Source organism: Agelaius tricolor, unplaced genomic scaffold (genome assembly GCF_023055355.1).
Source record: "Agelaius tricolor isolate 1412-34295 unplaced genomic scaffold, bAgeTri1.0.p SCAF_3, whole genome shotgun sequence".
Classification (NCBI taxonomy): Eukaryota; Metazoa; Chordata; class Aves; order Passeriformes; family Icteridae; genus Agelaius; species Agelaius tricolor.
Window position 1 is genome coordinate 18,659,027 of NW_027269263.1, and position 19,629 is coordinate 18,678,655.

A 19,629-nucleotide genomic window follows, 5' to 3' on the forward strand; every position below is an offset into this window, starting at 1 on the left:
ATTGGGTTGATTATGCTCCCCAGCAGAAAGAGCTAACAGTCTACAAGTAGTAGCTATGGATTGAGCAAGTTTTAGTAAAAGCAGGGTCTTCATTTGAAGCCAGTCTGCAAAAATTCACAGCCTGTACTGTGCTAACCCACCTTCATCTGCAACCCTCATCAACATAGCCCTTATTTTTATCTTACCCTTAACTGAAGAGCATTTCATCACAGTAAATTCTGAGAAACATCAATTCTGACTCCTTGTACTGCTGCTCTCACAACAGGTAAGAAAGATTTTGTACAATGTTCATCCATATGAACTACCAAAACAATCCACTTGCTTGTTGTTGTAGAAAAAATTCAAGATTCAGTTTGGGAACAGAAGGATCTTCCTCTTGAAGGCTGTTCAACCCTGCCTCTATCTTTACCAGGAGACTCTGAAGTCCATCCAGCTCAAAAGTCCAGAAATGACCAGACTATCCCAGCCAATTTTACACTGGGAGGACAACAGCTTCTTGAAGCATGAAAGGGAAACCATGAGGTGCAAGCACAGACACTATCACAGCACAAAGCTGAAAGGATTAGAAATATGTTGAGGGGAAACATCAACTTTCTTCTGCATACACAGTCCAGAAAGGAAGGGAGCATCCTACCACCAGTGTAGGAGAACATGACTACCATCATGTCAGGGGCCTTGCACACATTAGCCAAAGAATGTCCTTCAGAAAATGGATAGTAAGATTTTGAAAGAAGAGTTGCTAATTTGTTTTTAACACTGATGGCAACTCTTCTTCTCCTTGGTAAGCTGTTCCATTGTTCAAATAAACCTCAATGACTATGAATTTTTTTTCATATTTCAAGGGGAATTGTGTTAAATCTCAGCTTCCAACTGGAAAATCTTATGACTGTAAACAAGACCTAAACCCCTTGTCAGCAGGTATCACCCATATTTAACCATTTGTATAGAAATGACTTACCATCTCCTAACATCTCTTTTTAATAAGCTGAGTAAATAATGTACCTAATACCTTAGCAAGTTAAAAAAATCACTCACCTTCCAAGTCCTAGTTTATTTCTTTTGGTCTTAAACTGATCTCAGAACTGAATAAAATTATGGAGTCACAGTCTTTTCAATTTGGAACATGAGCAAGATCACATCCCTCCTTCAACCTGATAAGCCCTTTGAATTATTGAAGCAACTATCTTCAACAATCACTAGTACTCTCCCAAATCAGTGTTTTCCAAAGAAAGCTTTCCATCTTAGGAGCACAGTCCAGTTCCCACGTACTCAGTACTCTGCAATGAGCTGCATCAAACATGTTTTTGTTGGATTTATCATCAGTCAACCAGGCATATCTAATCATTCTCTAACAGTAACTTTATCTGTCTCTTTCCTCCTCCTCAAATTGTTTTCTAACTGCAAACCTTACTGGCAAGGTTTTAATAGTACCATCTCCATGGGCTGATACAGATACTAAACAAGACAGCAATGGAAACAGATCCCTGGGGAAATTGACAATAGAAACAGTCTTGATCACAGCTATCTCCCAAGTAACCACTACTTTTTATTATCTATCATTAGAGGTTTTTAATCCCTCTAATGTGTGTTGTGCTTGAGATAAGTATTATTTTTCTTAAAAATTGGTCACTTGGAGAAATTCAATTGGTTGAGCAATGTTTCACTCTATCAGTACTGCTTTGTACAATCTTGTCAAAATAGACAAGGCAGCATATACATCTGCAAAGATGTATATTACAAAGTTCTGCTAAATAGATACAGCATGTTTCTTTCAGATTCTAATAGGCTTCTCTAAAATGTTCCAAAATTATTTTTATCTTGAATCAACATACAGATAAATAGTTCTCAGCTCTTTGGGTCATCCCTTTCAGGTTTTTTACAATAGTGAATCTTGGTGGGCGTGTTCCATCCTTTTGCAACTCCTTTAGCTCACAAGAATTGGCTTAAAAAATTGGTATTGATGAATAATGAGCTCCTTGCTTTGGCTATTATTGTTGGACATACCTTATCTAGATCTGCTGTTTTTTAAATATTAGTGAGTACTGTCTCATCCTTCTCTGTTATTAATTATGTAGAAAACCAGATGAGGTAAAAATAACCCCTCTTAAATTCTAAACACAATCAGTTGGGGGTCGGTTTTGCCCTGTTTGATGTTTTGTTTTGCTGTTGTTTGTGGGGTTGCTCCCCAAAAATACACAACTACCTCCTGATTGTATACTGTACCCATACACAGACCTTTTATCTTTGCATGTAAAAAGCCTGATGGGTTCTCTAAACTTAGCTCACCGGTATCTCCATGACTAGCACATTTCATTTCTCACCTGTTTCTTTGCTGAAGTTTGCACCTATATTCACTGCTATTTACTTCCTCCTCCTTGCCTAAGGTGCGGAATGCTTTGAGTTTTATTACCACAGTTTCACCAACTGTGGAGTCATGCCTTCCTGGCCATCAGTATGATGCTGCTGAATACTTTATGGCTTCCATTAATACTTCCCTTTTAAAAATACCTTCCTGGGCAGTTATCCTGCCAATTGTTTAAACTCCAAGAAACAGACTATTCTAAAGCTCCTTACAGTGCTGTCTGATGCCATATTCTGTCTGCACAAAGCAAATACAGACAAATAACAATCACCGGTACCTAGGCAACGGTGGGACTTCAGGTCAGCTATTAACTCTTCTTTATCTGCAAGAACAAGGTCAATTATTGATTTATTCCACAGTGGGTGCAAAACTGTGTGCATTAAAACACTGCCAACTCCTTCTAGAAGCTTTCTGGAAGTCTTTTCGTTGGCCTCATGAAATGTAAAGTAAATATTACCTGTTTTAAGCAGACATATTATTTGCCTCCCTGTAAGATGCATATATATAAAGGAAATGTTTGGTCTTTTCCTGAAGATATCTCAAGGACCTGTTAGAAAAACATTATGGCTGAGAGACCATCGGAACCCAAATAGTTTAAATTTGTTAAGAAATCCTTACGAGTGCAGTTCTGCCAAATGGTGCAGGTTTAGAAAGCGTTATGTAATATGCATTTAATCACACATGGGACAACATGTCTCAAGTCCATCTCTACTCAAGTCTGGACAAAAGCATTAGATATTTTCTGTGCCCCAGGACTGGGCTGACCTCTCGCATGCTGTTCCATCCTTGAGGGGACTTCTTTACTCCCTCCCTACCATCACATTTATTTCTTCCTCCATGGCTTTACTGTCTACCCAATTTCTCTCTTTGTACAGTAGCTTGGGAGAATCACTCCAGGCAAGGATTTTGAGTCTCTCAGATATGACGTTGAGGAGATGTGACCTGACACACAGAAGGGAGAGGGAGAAGATGGGGGTTACAGGCTAGTCACAGCTGAAGACTCAGACAACCATGAGTCCCCTTTAGGAGTAAGGGTAGGTTTCAGTGAGTCACCCAAAGGAAAGCATCCTGATCCTGAAAAAGAAATAGGAGCAAGCAGGATTCAGAGAGCACGCTCTCCTGCTCGAGGCTATGAGCACGCTGAGAGAGGCAGCACTGAAAGAAAAAGGAAGATGTGCAAGAATCATTCATTATTTCCTTGGCAAAGTAGCAGAAATTTCTCTATTACAGAAAAATGGCACATGGGGTGTCATGTGTCCCAGAAGATGAACACTTTGCTGGCAGGCATAACTCTCAGCAACCACAGGGCCAGGTGAACTACCAAAAGGTTTTACAAGGAATATATCATTTACCCAGTTAAAATCACATCAATGTGCTGGAACTTGAGATCATATTTAGAGAAAAAATAAACACCAGAGGAACACCAGAAACCAATTCATATAGCATTATTCTCCATCCCTCCTATGCACAAAAAGGCACCATGTAGGCCCAAGAAAGGAGAAGAAATCTTAAACCAAGTAGTTAAGAGTGCATTTTCTACAAGTCACTTCTTAGGACAGCAGTTAATCTAAACTGCCTAGGTGTCCCAACCTGCAAAGCATAGGCAAAAGTCACCAAGACAGGGATGTCCTCCTAATTCTGTCTCACCCATGTCTCCCACACCAGGAGCACATGGCAGAAAAGCATCAAGGTGAACAAGTGTGAAAAGGGCTAGCTGTCAATTAAGCACCAGTCCCAGGAGAAGGGACAGCAATGGGGAACACTTTATGTAAGCGACGCAGCTCCCAGGAGAGGGGAGCAGCCGTAGCACAGAGGAGGACGTGATAAATACGGACTGGAGCAGGTGGTCCAAGAACTGGCTGTGATTTCAGCAAGCATTTGTCCAAACAGGACAGAACTGCCTGCTGTGCAGCCCTGCAACAGGAAGAAGCAGGCTGGAAAAACCGCAAAGCAGAGCAGAAGATTCAGCAATCACAGACTGCCAGATGAGTTTAATTCTGAAAACATTCCCACAGGCATCAAGAGTATAACAATAATCTAAGGTATGAACAACATGGAAGCAAACCCAGACCTCTTGCAACAGAATCACAGATCCATGGTTTTGGCTGGGAATTGACTCCAGAGGTCATTTTGTGCATCCCCTGCTCACAGCAGGTATAATGAGATCTTTTTGGCCGGGTTGTGTCCAGTCAAGTCGGATAGTGTCAAGGATGGAGGTTCCACAACCCATATGGGCAATGTGTTCCACTATTTCAGCATCCTCACAAAAAACCTAACATTTTCCCGGTATCTAATTGATAAATCAAAGGCAGAGAGGCCCTGGAAAGAGACCTAGACAAATTAGAGGGTTGGGCAATCACCAACCATATGAAATTTAACAAGGACAAGTGCCAGATTCTGCACCTGGCATGGGGCAACCTTGGATGTCCTGACAGATTGGAGAATGAGATGCCGGAGAACAGTGCTGCAGAAAGGGACTGAGGAGCCTGGTTGATGGAAAGTTGAATATGATGAAAGGCCTGAAAATTCACTCTTGTTGAGTACATTAACACTTCCCTCAGCCCATTTCTTCAGCCTGGCCAGGTCCCTCTGAATAGCAGCCTTGCCTTTCTGCATTTTGACCACTGTTTTGTTCCTTTTGTACTGTCTGAGCTACAGACAGATAAGCCAAATTCTTCTCTCATTTACAGCATTGAAGTCCATGAATTAGACACATTTACAATACTGCAACACTACTCTGCATGTGAGAGTGCACCTTTGTGCATGCATACACACCCACACCTGAGATGGCTCAGGAGATGCAACAACTGAAACAGAAATACTGCAGAATTTGGAGAAGCAGCTGCTATAAGTGAGGACCAAGGTATACACTCCAAGCCTAAAGTGACAAGAGCTTTGGGCTTTCCTGACTTCGATTCATTGGACTGCACCTCAAAAAGGCAGCAGCTGTTAACTTCATAAATAATAATAAATATTTCTGAAGACTTTAAAACATGCTATCAACCCAGGATCATATTATATCAACAAGTCAAATACTCCCTGATGATGATATAACATACACATAACTTCACCTGAACGTTAGGTCATGAGATATCTAGCTCGTTTATCCATGTTCACATGGACAGAGTCACCATGTGTACTCACATAAACACATTCTTCCTCAAAGAGATTATAAATCAAGAATCATGAATAGCATCCAAGGATTAGGAAAGACTATGTGGTCAAAAGCAATGGAAGGTATATCATACACAATATAAAATACCATCTGACTTGCACTAGCTTTTCCACATGCAATCACTGCTTGGCAAATTGTTTGCAGCCATCTTTCACCACAGAAATAGATCACGAGGAAAGAAATACTTCAACATGCTTCTAATGCAACTGAAAAACAGTGCTTTGCAAGTCAGTGTTTAATCCTGGCCTTTACTCAGAAATAAGGTAAGGTTTCATTTTGTTTTGTTTTTTTTTCCCAAACCAATTGTTAGATTACATTGAACATTGCTGCTCAGAGAAGCTGTGGGTTGCCCCAAGCAGTGGTGTATGCCCCATCCCTGGAGGTGTTCATAGCCAGGCTGGATTGAGCTTTAAGCACACCTAGTGAAAGATGTACCAGTCCATGGCAGAGGTGTTTGAACTGAATGATCTTTCAGGTCCCTTCCAACCCAAACCATTTTATGATTCTATGAACATCTTAATAGGAAGACCATTGTTACAGTTCTCATGTGTATTAACTAGCTAAGTTAAACACTACCAATTGTTCTACTCCTGCAAATATATTACATGTGCTGACTTAAACTGAGGGGGAAGGGCTTTTCATTCACACAAATACACAGCACCAGGTGTCCCACCTGTGGAGGAGGAGAATCTGCCATGCCTGAAGAGGTGCTCATAACTTACCCCAAACATCTGCCGAAGGTCAGGATCTCGAAAGCGGAAGGGAATGTTAGACACATGAAGTCGTTTTGGAGTGGATTTGCTCTCAGTATTCTCACTGCTCTGTGTCTGTGATTGCTGTCCATCTGTCTGTGCCCCTCCTTCTGTCTGCTGAAATCAGAAAAGACAAAAGTGTGCACATAAGCAGAAATCACACAATTTCCTTTCACGTGTCTTGTCTGTCCCTTAGGTATCAGCACTGCACTTGCAATGGAGCCATCTAGCACCTGGCAATTATTTTGATAAACCCAGTAGCACTTAACAATCGATCTGTTGTTCTTCCCCTCCCTTTCCATGAGTAAACACTAATGAGATCTCAGCCTCCCTCCCCTCCTATCACCTTCCAGCTTAGTAGATTTGTCTTTGGTTTTCTTTAATTGCTTCTCTCTTTTAGCCCATTCTTCCTCACTTCAGCTGCTACCATATGAAAGCTCTAATGAAGAGACGGATCTCTCATATCCTGGAGCTGGGAGGTAGCACCGCCACTCTAATCTCATGTGGCAGGATGTTCATGCAATCATCAAAATCCCACAGCTGAAGTGGCAGCTCTTCACTGGGCCAATACCAGAAGTGCATCCTGAGGCAAAACGGCATCTGCTCTGTCAAGCTCCCTTCAGAGAAACATTACCCTAAAAGAAGATCTATAATTAAATGGTAAAATCCATATAGGAACAGCTTACGGATGTCTCTGATTAACTTTTTACATACATTTAAGTGAGCCCAGGAACAGGAAACAGTCATCACCACTGCAAGATTTAGAAAAAACTCCAAGTCTTGCCTTTTGCTACCAATTCCATAGCTAAGAAAGGCAATTTGTTCCACTGTTCTCAAGTGCTGACTGGCATGGCAAAGAGAGGTCAAGGGGTACACCAGGGGTATTTGTTCACAGAAAAAGTACAAGAAGCAGGCAGAGGGATAAGGGAGATCTGTGTGCCAGATGAGAGTCCTAATGCCTGCACAGAGATTACTGGCAGAAGAAAAGTAGGGAACAGAACCTCAGCTGCTTGTGTGAGCTTAGACTGAAAAGTGCTAAAATTTGAGCACAGCACCAAATATAAAGGCAAGGCCCCTTTGCAAAATGAGAAAGGCTTGATGAGAAAATAGCATTTTTCACACTTTAGTCAGAAAGATGACCTCAAAACCTCAGGGCCACAGAACAAAGCAGACTACAATTTAGTCGGTTTTATTGCTCTTGTCCCTTTCCAATTGCATTCACTGACAGGCCAAGGTATTCAAAGAGCACCCACCCACTCACTCTGTCTCCTGCTGCTTGCCTCAGACTCCCAGGAGTTAAGCTTTGACTACCCGTGTGATGCACTTTAAAGTGTCATTTCAACTCTTTAGATGCCAACCTGACTTCCTCCTTAACCCATCAAGTAAAAAGAAGTCCTACAATAAGGCAAGGACTGTAATTGCTAAGAGTCAGTCTTCTTAAGGCACTTTCAAGAAAACATGTGGGCCTTAAAGATATAAGGGCTGAGGGTTTTGCTGGTTTGGGTCCTTCTTTCCTCCTGTTTTAAATATGCAATTTGTGTACCAAAGATGAAAGAAATCTGAGGGGAGCTGCCCACACCAATTCCGCAACCACTGACTGAACTTGATAGGTTGCTCTGCACATAATTCAGTATACAACACTTCACAAACATTTGGAAGCATCTCTTCACAGACAAACTCAATTGGCAACACTAAGAAATTATCTTCTGCCTAGAAATACCACTTAAAGATATGACCTTGAACTCGTATATTGACTACAAAGCAAGTGTATATACAAAGACAAGAGCAAGCAAACAGTGAGCACTGGGGTCTTGTCATGCTGAGCAGAGCAGTGGCAGCTTTCCATTTCATTTCAGTAGAGCTGTGCATGCAGCACAAAACATGTTTGATCTGGTTAACATAAATTATCTCTGATAGGAAGAATGACAATACTGCCCTGACAAATATGTCTACTTCCCATAGCTGTGCAAGTCTCAGGAGAAGCCTTGTAGAATGAGGCCTTTTTATTTGTCTAAGACTCAATCATCCCCCAAACATCAAATTTTGGAGAAAAATTTCAGAAACTTCCTTTTGATCTTATCCAAAAGCTGTCCCCCCGCATGTTCAACCTCTTCTCCTTCCCTCACCTCTATGACAAAAAGGCTCTCCAAACTCATAGAGAGTACACCCTAGGGGAGGAATCAATGCAGCTGGCTTGCAATTAAATCACACCAAGCTACTTAGTGGTTTTATTTTTATGCTTCCATCAGAGTCCTCTGCTCCTCAGGGCAAATTTGTCCAAGAAGGACAAAACACAGGAGTAGCTTATCTATCACCACTGCATACAACACCTGCAAGTAAGTACTCCAAAGTAACTCCCAAAAATCACCAATACTCCTGCTAAAAGGGACAGCTACATTAAAATATAGGTTGCACAGGAGTGGATCTGGCGTTTCCAGAGGGGAGGAAGCCAGAATGTTGTATGCACTCCTCTCCCATCCATTTGCTCCCAGGCAGAGGGCAGAACTCCTTTCTTACCAAGGGTGCAATGTATCATGTACAGTGGCCTGCTCAAAAGCACTCACAGCTGTTCCTGCATATGGCAGAGAGCTGCTGCCACACAGGAGTCTTTCTGCAGCACGTGAGACGTGCACAGTGAGACAAATGCTTCCAAGAGAAGAAATGATAGAAGGAAAAAGGGATCTTGGTCCACTCTTACATTTTTAACTCCACTGAGAGACTCCAAATGCTTTTCATGCTTTCACATAGCCTAATTTTTCAGTAGTAGTATAAAATTAAATATCATCTTCTCTATGCTGTAGCTCCTTCATCTCTATCATCCATGGCCCTAAGGTAAGATTTGAACTTTCCACCACTGTAACATTAGCTCAGTACATTTGTCCACTGCCACACATTCAACTACAACGTAAATGAAAAAAACAGTCTCTTCAGATCTTTTTTTTTTTTCCTTTTACAGTTATTCCTTGGCTTAACTCATTAGGAAGGAGATGAAAGGAAGGGCCTGGAGCCTGTTCTCAGGCACCACACAACAGAGCCTGGCAGCTGTGCTACCCTGACCAAACCAGATGATGAAAGCCCTCATTTCACCAAGTGCTCACTCCCCACCTTGACTCCTTCCCCACAGGGCATTCAAGCTCCTTCTGGCCTCATGTCAGCACTTCCCAGTGAAGAAAGAGACCTCTCCCTTCTCTAGAGAGCCAGCTCAGAAGGGCACTAACACACATTCCCTAGGTCCCAATGTCTCTCATCAGGCAACACAAACATGCTGCAGCAAAGGTCTCACACTTAGGAACAGTACTGGATTCACTGCACCTCCTCAGCACAGCCTGTGTAGCATGCACTGATGCAGGTGATAATGCCATTCATGCCTGAACAGGAACGCTTTGAGCTCTGCTCAAGGTCACTGAGAAGCACATCAGAGCTCGGGACAGCAAAGCATGTGCTTCACGTTTAACTCCTTGCGGCCTGTGTCCCTAGGTCAGCTTCTCTCTTACACCTGCCAGCAGTAAGGAAACCCTAAGCAAGAAGGGGCAGCTGCAAAGAAAAGCACAGATTATACTTGTGCACATAGACATGTAAAAGGGGAGGAGGACACCTGGAAACATGAGAGTGTTCCAAAAGGTTTGGGGGCAGCTCTACAACTACCTTCCCACCTCTCAACTGGTCTCTATCCTAATGCAGGTGAACAAGCAATTGCTGAGGATTTCCCCTCAGCAGCAGGGAGGCAGAGGCTCCAGCACCACCTGAGCTCCAAGTAGATCTCATCTGTGTGGCTAGACAGAGGGATGCCTCCCCGGCGAGGCAGACAAGCACTGGTGCAACACACCAACACAGAGATTATTAATACCCAGCACATTCTGTTTCCATCTCCCACTTGCTTCTAGAACGGGAACCACTTCAGATCCAAGTTCCAGACAAACAAAAACCAACCCCCCATTCTCTCTCCCAGGAAGCAGGCAGTCCAAAGCGTTGTGAATCATACTGAGGAGGTTAAGAGCCATAAATCATTGCAAAGAAAATATTTACAAAATACAAACTGTAACTAATAACTATATTTAAAAGGGGATTTGGGTGGCTTACAAAATCTAGGAGACAGACTGTGCTAACTCCACTGCTCCTCAATCACTCTTGGATCCAAAAAAAGCCAAAACCAAACACCCAACCTTGTTTGGATCAAGAGCTTGAAGAACTGTGGAGACAAGGACCAAAAGCTACAACTGGGAGAAGGGAATCTTCCCACAATGAAGCAGAGTGCAGATAATGTGGAAAAATCTCTACAACTTCTAGTGAAGAACCTGTGTCAAAACAACCAGTCACTCACAAATGAACAGATACCCACTGAGGAGGTTTCATGGAAAAACAAGAGAAGAATTAGGCTCTAGACACAGAATCCATCTCCTTCCCCACCATCCTCTGCTAACACAGGCTTGAGGTCCCACACATCCAATAGCAAATGCCATGGGAACTTTAGCTGCTTAAACACTTGTTCAGCAGACAGAAGACCTTAAGGCTAATTATCACTTTAAAACAGCAGTAAATATAATTTTACATTTATATCCATGTACTTGGTTTTCAGAGATGCCAGCAGTGCTATATTAAAAAAAATTGGGCACTACTTACTGGCACTATTAACTACCATCCAAAATATTCTGTATGCTAAAAAAACAGAACCAAAAATTCTAAGAACATACCAATTAACTTCTATAAGGCTTTTTACTATTTTCCACACAGTCAGGTGAATTTACGGTATATTTTTTCTGATATATATTTTTTATTTATATTCTGATATATATATTTTTGTTAGTTACCTATTTTCAGACATTATGAAGCTTAAGTAATTTTATTCGCTTTCCTCATTAAAGACATACCTCACAGAACACAAACCTAACATAGGAAAGCACATAGGGAGCTTTGCTGTGCTGCACAGTACCTCTGCTGTGTCCAGTAACATTTTCAACTCAAAGATGGCTATTTCTAACCAGAAATTCTTTAGTGCTTTTTTCTTTTCCTTTTCCCTCTCAATGAAGTGGTGAAATGGAGCCCCCTGAAAGGCCTGCTCTGCTGGTCAGATTGTCAAACCTTCTGTGAGCAGTTCCAGCCCATTCCTCGCAAACAAGGATGCCGTGACAAGGTGAAAGAGAGAGCAAAATTTCCCAAGCTAGTGGTCACCACTCCATCAACAGTGGCAGAAGAACTGCCACACAGTGACAGACTTAAGATCCATCCAGCCCATTATCTTGTTTCTAACAGCAGCCAAATGTTTGGCATCTGTGGAAGGAACAAGAACAGGGCAAATGCTCGCTGACTTTCCTCCAGCAAACTAAGCCAGCTGATGTCTCAAATTGCAAAGCATCCCATGGACAAGAGCTGCAATGCTAATTTCTTCATTATATGGAAAAAATAAGTAGTAAACCCTGCTCTTTTTTCCATACATGGCAGCCAGTTATTTCCCACTTGTATCCTAGTAAGTGAAAATGGGAAAGCTCCATATTTTAGTTGCCTTACCATACAATCTTCTATGTACTTGTCATATACCTTTAGTCCTGACAGCTCTTTCTGTAAGTGAAGATTTCATTTCTTCGCATAAAAAACCTGCTACATCCCTTTCATCATCACTTTTATCCTTCCCTGTACTTCCGCTAGATCTGCTAAAACCTTTGAGAGATAAGCAGAATTACCACAGCTATATACTCTAACGTAATGATATTTGTTGATTTATTTCCTATTTCTCATTTTTAAATCTGCCTCACTAGACACAAGTCTGCATGTGCTGACAATCTGCCTCATATTCAAAGCAAACTCTTGATGTTAAATGTCAGGGTTTGCAACCTCAAGAAGCAATTTCTAAGCTGAGTTGGCCAAACAATCACCAGCAAACTACTTATTTGAAGCTAGTTCTTCCTCATGTCTACCTGCTTAGCAGTATCAGAAAATAACTAATGATATTTATTAAACATATTCTTCACCTGAAATACATCACATGAGCAATTGTTTTAATTATTAAAGGGATGAAAAGTAATTACAGAGGAAAACTCTGCAAATTCAGTCTAGGCAAGAAATACCCAAGGGGAAGTCATCATTATAACATTGTCCATGTGTTGCAAAAGTCAGTTGAGGAATCCTCAGTGTGTTGGCTCTCTTCTTTCTAAGCCCTTGCTAGATGTACAAGGCACAGCCAGATGACCAAGCACCTTCCCCATCTTGCTTCTGAACATGACACATATGGGCCCCCACCATGAAGGTGTCTTCTTTGAGAATATGAAAGTCAATACCCCTTTATGCCATAGCAGATGATTTAAGTACATTTCAGTAGAACACATCAAGAAGCAGAGACACGGTGCTCTGTAATTAAATAATACTTTATACTGGCTCATGACAACGTAACACCAAGGCGACAGCACCTGCCATTTTCATGTGAAGTAATTTACATAAACTTATTCCTCTACTTCTATACCTCCAGCTGCATTCCATAATTTATACAGACATACAAATTCTTCCCTCTGACACTAACAAGAGAAACAAGTTGAATAATCAGCTTGCAGTAGTAAGTGCATTGCATTTACTATCAAGCAAGCTTTTTTAGTTCAGCAGATGATTAATCTTCCCTCTGCGGGTAGAGTACCAGGAGATGCAGAGAGCTGACAATTGCTCTCGGCTTCTGGCCATGCTCTCCACACACTTACCTTGCAACAACAGCATTTGCTGGATCCCTCCAAGAGCTGCTCTAATTCATTAATCCGGCAAAAGAATTGGACAGCTTTCTGCCAGGTCAGTGAATTAAAGTGGCTCACGTAAGGAATGCCAGAGACAGTAAATAGGAGTGGGAGTTTGTGCTTGGAGCCAGATCTCTCCTTTCTGACAGCAGTGAATCTCTTAGATCAGCTCAGCTGCCAGAGGTACTGCAGCCTAATTAGCATCTCCCCTTGCAGCTAACTGTGCTGGGTATTTCCATTAGGGATAAGAGCACTAAGGTAAACCAAGAAGGGGGAAGGGGGAAGAAACCAGGCAGCCCAGCACGATAAGTGAAATGCTGAGTATCAACTGTTTAAGAGAAGGGCTGCAACAGGCAGACCAAGTAGGCCAAATAAGGTCCTGTACCTCAGCCTGTTTTTAATCCAGGTCTTTCAGCTGTGCTTTGGGACAGTATCAAGAGAAAGGACAGATGCTTGGACATGAAGACCGAGAGGTCTTCCTGCCACATGCCAGGCAAGAAACAAAGCCCCACAGATGAGACTTGGTCCTAAAATAGAGATTCCAAAATACAAAGCTGTTTGTATTACACCAACTACTGTGCCAATTTCTTTTCTATGCCTCAATCCTGAGACTCCGAATGCTTTCCACTACATTCAAACCTCTGTAACCAAGCTCATCCTCAGCTCATGACACCAACCAGTCATACCCTCTTTGTTCAGGGTTTAAGTCTGTGTAGAAAGGCATGGACTTCAACTCTCAAAGTTTATTTTACGTAAGTTCACTGCTGATCTTAGACCTCAGGCTCCCAGACCACTGTCTTTTCACTCAGACACTACCACTAATCTCAAATCATTCTAGCTAGCTAGCCAAGTTTATACGAAAAGGTGCCCCCACCCTGTGTCTTAAGGATCCTGTTACAGACCACATTACATTGCTGTGTAACATCCAGCCAAGGAGATCAAGCCCTCTTTCTATTAGCGACCTTTAAGCTACGCCCACATTCTTTTTACTTTTGCAGTTATCCTAAAGGCTATCAGCCCGAAAAGCAGGAAAGGTCCCTATCTGACCACACCTTTTGCTATCTCCCTCTGTCCTGCCAACACAACCAATCACAGGCCTTGTTCTTAAAAGCAAGCAGGGAACTTATCTGTCCGGCTGAAGGAATTTCTGAATCATCCCATGGGAGCACAGGCTTCAAGTCAGCAGCTAAAAAATCCACTGGCTGTTGAGTGTGGGGTACTGCCTTCACACACGTGACAGCAGCTGTGCTTGTCAGTCACAATGATGGGAGGGAAGGCTCCTACCTCACCCATGATGGCTTTTTGCTTTATTAAAGTTAGCACTGCTGTTTGAGCAAGATGGTAAAATGGCTAAAGGAGAAGATGCCTTAAAGCATAACAGTCTAGTCCATACACAAACAAGTAACAGCCAACACACATGATGGACAAAATGCTTAACATTAGCTGTAGATGTTTAAGATTAAATAACCAACCTGTTCTGCTGTATTTTAACAGCATTCTTTAACTTGAGTAACTACGGAGCCTTCTAGCTTCCCCTAGGTCCTACATCCTTAATCAGCATACTGAGAAGAAAAGTTAAAAGGAATTACATCCTAAGGCAGCCCACAAAATCAAAATAACTTCATAGAGGACTCCTAGACAGAAAGATAAAGAGACTTGGAAGATCCAAGTGGACATGAAAGTCTGGTGTGAGAAAAGCCCCTGGTTGAGGCAATTTACCCCTGCTCCCACAGGTTTCTTCATGTGCCACCATATGGGATCCTCTGGGTTTGATCAGTCCCAGGCATAGCAGCCACAGCAACGCCCTTGTGTGCGCCCTTAGCCTTTCCCAGCCAGCTATGGCCACAAGCCTGACTCCGCATGCTCAGCTTGCACATCTTTAACCACATCAAACGGTCACTCCAGACGTGCACACCTGTTTCCAACAGCCAGTACAAGTGCTATGTGCTATTCAGCCTGTTTCTTGGATTACCCCCTGCCAGTCAGGCTCCTTCCACAGACTCCTGGCAACACCACTGCCTGCCAGCAGTCTCCCAGCAACACTCCCTCCCACACAGCTGGGCTCCCAGTCCCTCCTCGCAGGCTAGCCACAGGCTGTGGGCTCCTTGGAGCCAGCATTAGTTGATGAAACACAGAGCTCAGCCCTGCAGAGCCATAGAATGGCTCCTAATATGGAAGAGGAGCAGGAAGGCTGGCAAGAGCTTACATCCAAGGTCAAGGCTAACATCATTTCCATTAAAAAGAAATGCTCTTAAGCTCTAGACAAGGATGGGAACAGCAAAAACACAGGGGGAAAGCCACTGCCCTGTTTTTTATTCCCTGTTTCCAGCTTTCTCATCCAACTGGCAGGGCCTGAGGTAGTTTTTGCTGGAGATGGGCAACCAAAATCTTATGTGTTGGAATGGTATCAGACAATGTGGAGCTAAAATGATGACTTGCATTTCTGCACACTGCATCAGCGCTTGGTTTTGTTTCCTGTGTGGTCTTTCCTTATCTACTTTTTTTGCCAAGCAAGGCGCCCTAAGTTCCTTTTGCGCACTAACGTGCCTTACAGAGTGTGTACTTTTTCAAGATGCCGAAGTTGTGGCATTCCCAGGAAGAAATCCAAGGTATCTTATCGAAGTCATGACCAATGGCGCCAACCATGCAGCCACTGCCCACTGCAGAAGGAGCAGAAGCACACATCAGGAACCATGAACACTTGAGCTGGCACTATCAGTTCCTCCAACTGTTGGCACTGAATTCATTCAGTACTTACCAGGGAAAAAAATAATCTCTACAACCCAAACACCAACTACAAGTAAAACTGAAAGCATTAACAGATTAAATCCACCCCTGAGCGCCGAAGGCTCTCACCATAAGGCTCTTTATTAGGAAGTTAAGTCTTAACAAGTGGCTTAAGGGGTGGATAAAGCTTTTCCTGGGATAATCTGCCAGCATGTTGCCCAGTGCCAGTTCCAGGCCATGGAAAGAAGAAAGAAAATATGTAAGATGATGGAAATCTTGGTTTGGCAAATGGATGACCAGTAACTGAGAGCTCATCTCCCATTCTTGCTCCCTGAAGTTCCCTGCTGTCTTCAGAAAGTCAAAGAAAAGTAATTTTCTACTCTGTTAGCTTCCTGAAAACAAAACCACATTGGGATTACACCTAAGATGCATGTGCTCACCCTAATTCTTTGTACTGTCAACTCTCCAGAATTTGCCTCCATCACATCTATTTGAACCATTCGCCAATTAACACAAAGTAATTAACACTTTTGTCAGAGGCTGTCTTTGGACAACACCACCATGCTAAAATCACCATGATCATGATTTCAAGTACTACTGTTCTCTGCAGGCACCAATTTACAAGGGGAACATGCAAAAGGGGAAACCCAGTAATGGAAAGTCAGAAGCCACATTTTGTTTATAATTCTCTCCTTTCAAGTCTACTGCTGGTTTGCTGCACACTTGAGAAACAGCAATCTAATCAGTGGCTGCCTTTCCCCAAAGCATTGTGCCGTTCTGGCTGGGCACCCTGTGCACTTACTGCAAGAGATCCGTTCTGCGTGCTGGCCGTGTTCGTGCTCTGCTCCCCATGCGGCTGCGTGCTTCCGTAGAGTGTCAGATTGTGCTCGCTGGTCTGGCCTGCATAGTCCTGAGTGTGTGGCACCCCATACTCTGTGGGAATCCCATTCTGTGGGGGTGGTGGAAATGGGATTGTGGTGAATGGCTGCACCATTGCATCAGGAGTTGCTGATGGCTCCTGGTTACCCTTAAGAAAGGAAAAAGGAGAAAACAGCTTTATACTACAGAAGATAGATCAAAACATCAGCCTGAGAGACGACACACACGTTCATGTGAATATCCCACCCACCGTCACCATAGTATTCCACAGTCTTCTATTATCTCTCCTATCAAAAAGCACATGCCTTGCTCCTCTGAGCCATGACACTGTTTTCTTAATCTTTTCAGGGCAATTTTCTTGCTACTGGGTGGCATATAGCGAACAAATTACAGGGCTTGCAGATTGCATACCCCTGTGATCTCACACAAAGCTTTACACACAGTAAGGTATTATTTCAGAAGAGGGAAGAGGCACTCACACATTGGAACAGAGAAGAAACAGAGAAGAACAGGGTTTCTCAAAACCCCTAGAAGTACCATAACTGGGTCCATCTCCTCAAGCCTGACCCCTCATTGTTCACAAGCAACCCCATAAGCAAACACATCATGTGGTTCAAAGCACACCTCTCTGTTATGTTACAGTGATAAAAAGTACAGTTTTTAAAATCCATCTGCAGAAGCCCCCTCCTTTGCCCTGACAGCACTGCATACACAGCACAGGTATCTGTTGCTGGAATATCCCATTTGCTTCTTGCTGGCCATGCAGGAGACACCAAAGAGCCGTAGGGAAACAAGCTAAGTTCGCAAGCCAGCCCACAGTCACTCTTTCCCAATCCTGAGCATCTCTACAATCACTCAAGGCACTAATTACCCACTCCTGCCTCAGCTTAGGGTATCCCACAGAGACCTCTTGCATAGTGGACTTCTTAGAAGCTTTTAGCACAGTCTTAGATGTAGCTAACACCAATCAGATGACTCAGAAACAAAGAACTGACCATGCAAAAGATACCCCCAGAAGACAATAAAAATGCTACCCCACCATGTCAAAAAACCACGAGAAGGAAACAAAAAAGCATGCAGCCCTACAGCCTCTGCAGGGATCTCACCAAGGGGGGAGCTGCATTCAGCCACCTGGGGTGAAGGAGAACAGCCTTGACACTGAAGCCCAACCCTGGGAAGCCCAGGCTGCTGCACCGCTCCCCTACTGCTTTCACTGCCGCAGCAGAAAAAAAATCCACAGAAAAGATTTATGATAGGAGGGCTGTTTGATTTATGTGCATGTCAACAGACTAATACTGATTTTAAATTTTGGCTGCTGTTCCAGCCCTGGGTCCTCCCCCACAAAGCCTGGAGGTGCTCGAGGCTATTCTGACACCAGCATGCTTAAATCAATGGAGTAAAAGCGAAACAGACCTTATCCCGTGAATAGGAAAGGCAGAGTGGGAATTACCAAGCAGCCTTTCAGCAGAGAGCATGCAGGGGCTGACGGACCTCCAAAGAAGCCGGACAAACCTTTCAGTCCCTTTATCAGCCTACCTGCAGCTTTCCCTTCCGGGCGGAGGAAACAATGATAAACGCAGTGCACCTCCAGCCAGCACCGGGTCATTCAGACACTGGCTGAATCCCAAATTTGCTCTGACATTAGTCTATCTGGTCTGCCTCCCCTGGGGGCCACGTGGCCACGCGCTCCTGCAGCTGGGGAGAAGGAGAGGGAAGGGCATTCAATACCACTTAGCAGAGCCGAGCTGCAGCCTTGGCCCGTGCTGAAGAAGGAACGGTTTCAAGTCCAGCCTTGCTGCCTGCAGGAACACAAACTCCGCAGCCTTATCTGAGAATGAAGAATTCAGGGGAGCATGCCAGCCGTGGCCAGTGCTCAGCTCCTTGCACGCACTCCCGCAAGCACTTGCAGCCCTGCGTTGCGTGCTCGCAGCTCTGCGGAGGTTTTTCACGCACCAAGCACATTTTCTGAAAGCAGGACAGGATTTTTGTTTCCCCCTCAAAAAAGGAGGGGGGCTCCACCAGCCCTCCAGTTATGCTCATTCCTTTGCTATTCTCAGCTTCAAAGCAAGCCACTTCTGACTCGAACTAACCCATCATCAAGACCTGCAGAGCGAGTTCCAAAGCAGGAGGCAGGACAGACAGAACGACGGCCATCCCACTGCAAACCAGGTATCAGGAATCCTACTGCTCACCTGCTCAGACCATTTATCCCCTGACATGACAGCTCCATTCTGTCCACGTACTGTCTCCTTTCCAAGCTCTTCTGTTTACAATATTTCATTGGATTTGATGGCCTGCATTCTTCCCTACACCCCACCTTGTCTGCCCCCCTTTCTGGCATTTCCAATAGGAGCTAAATAGGAAACTGACTTTTTCTTTTCAATTAAAGATTTTTCCACAGGAAAAATAGAGGAGCAGAAACCATTACCAGTCTTCTTAGAACAAGCTAGATTTCCAAGCCAGCGGCATCCCAGGTCAGAGGAAGAGAATGCTGATTAGCCCCAAACAAAACCTATTCTGCCATTGTGTCAACAGTGCAGGGCTGCTCCCCAAAGGACATAGTCCAGCATTCTGTACAACCTCAGTCTTAGACTGTTTAAAATGCCAGTCCAGGAACCTTATATATTCTTATTTTCAATGTTTTTCCCCCTCAGTTAATACTGTTCCTTTCAGTTTAAATGCATTTCAACCTTTTAAGTATTTTCTCTCCTTTCTTCAATTATCTATCTATAAATGTTTGAAGGATGAAAAATACTTTCTCTCTCCTCTGTTGCTTGTGGCATTTTGATAATACATATTTAGTTTGAGTTTAATCACACCTCTCAAGCCAAAATATCCTGGTAACTTTATTTATTACTTCTCTCTGACCTTCCTAAGACTTTTCAAAGAAGGATTTCTGGGGAAGAATAAAATGTTTTTAATACCACTGTCACTCCTCCACTCCTCAAATCACACTAACATGCAAAAATCATATTTTTTATTACAAATGCATCCTTCATTTAATGTCTCAGGTTATCTGGA

At 43.3% G+C, this 19,629-nt stretch overlaps 1 protein-coding gene across 21 annotated transcripts in view; it reads right to left on the bottom strand.

The window, feature by feature from the left end:
• RBFOX2 (RNA binding fox-1 homolog 2) overlaps positions 1–19,629 on the bottom strand; it is a 171,221-nt gene that overhangs the window by 44,136 nt on the left and 107,456 nt on the right. For 16 of the 21 annotated variants that reach the window (XR_011678544.1, XM_071422755.1, XM_071422751.1 and 13 more), the window contains 2 exons: positions 16,532–16,756; positions 6,260–6,406 (listed from right to left, as the gene is read on the bottom strand). Coding sequence is in view for 20 of the 21 variants with exons in the window: in XM_071422755.1 (XP_071278856.1) it covers positions 6,260–6,406; positions 16,532–16,756 (372 nt within the window). In the remaining variant the exon portion in view is untranslated. Of the gene's footprint in view, positions 1–6,259; positions 6,407–16,531; positions 16,757–17,714; positions 17,822–18,144; positions 18,304–19,629 lie in introns of those variants that run through there. The other 5 variants (XM_071422753.1, XM_071422771.1, XM_071422760.1 and 2 more) reach the window with 3 other exon arrangements.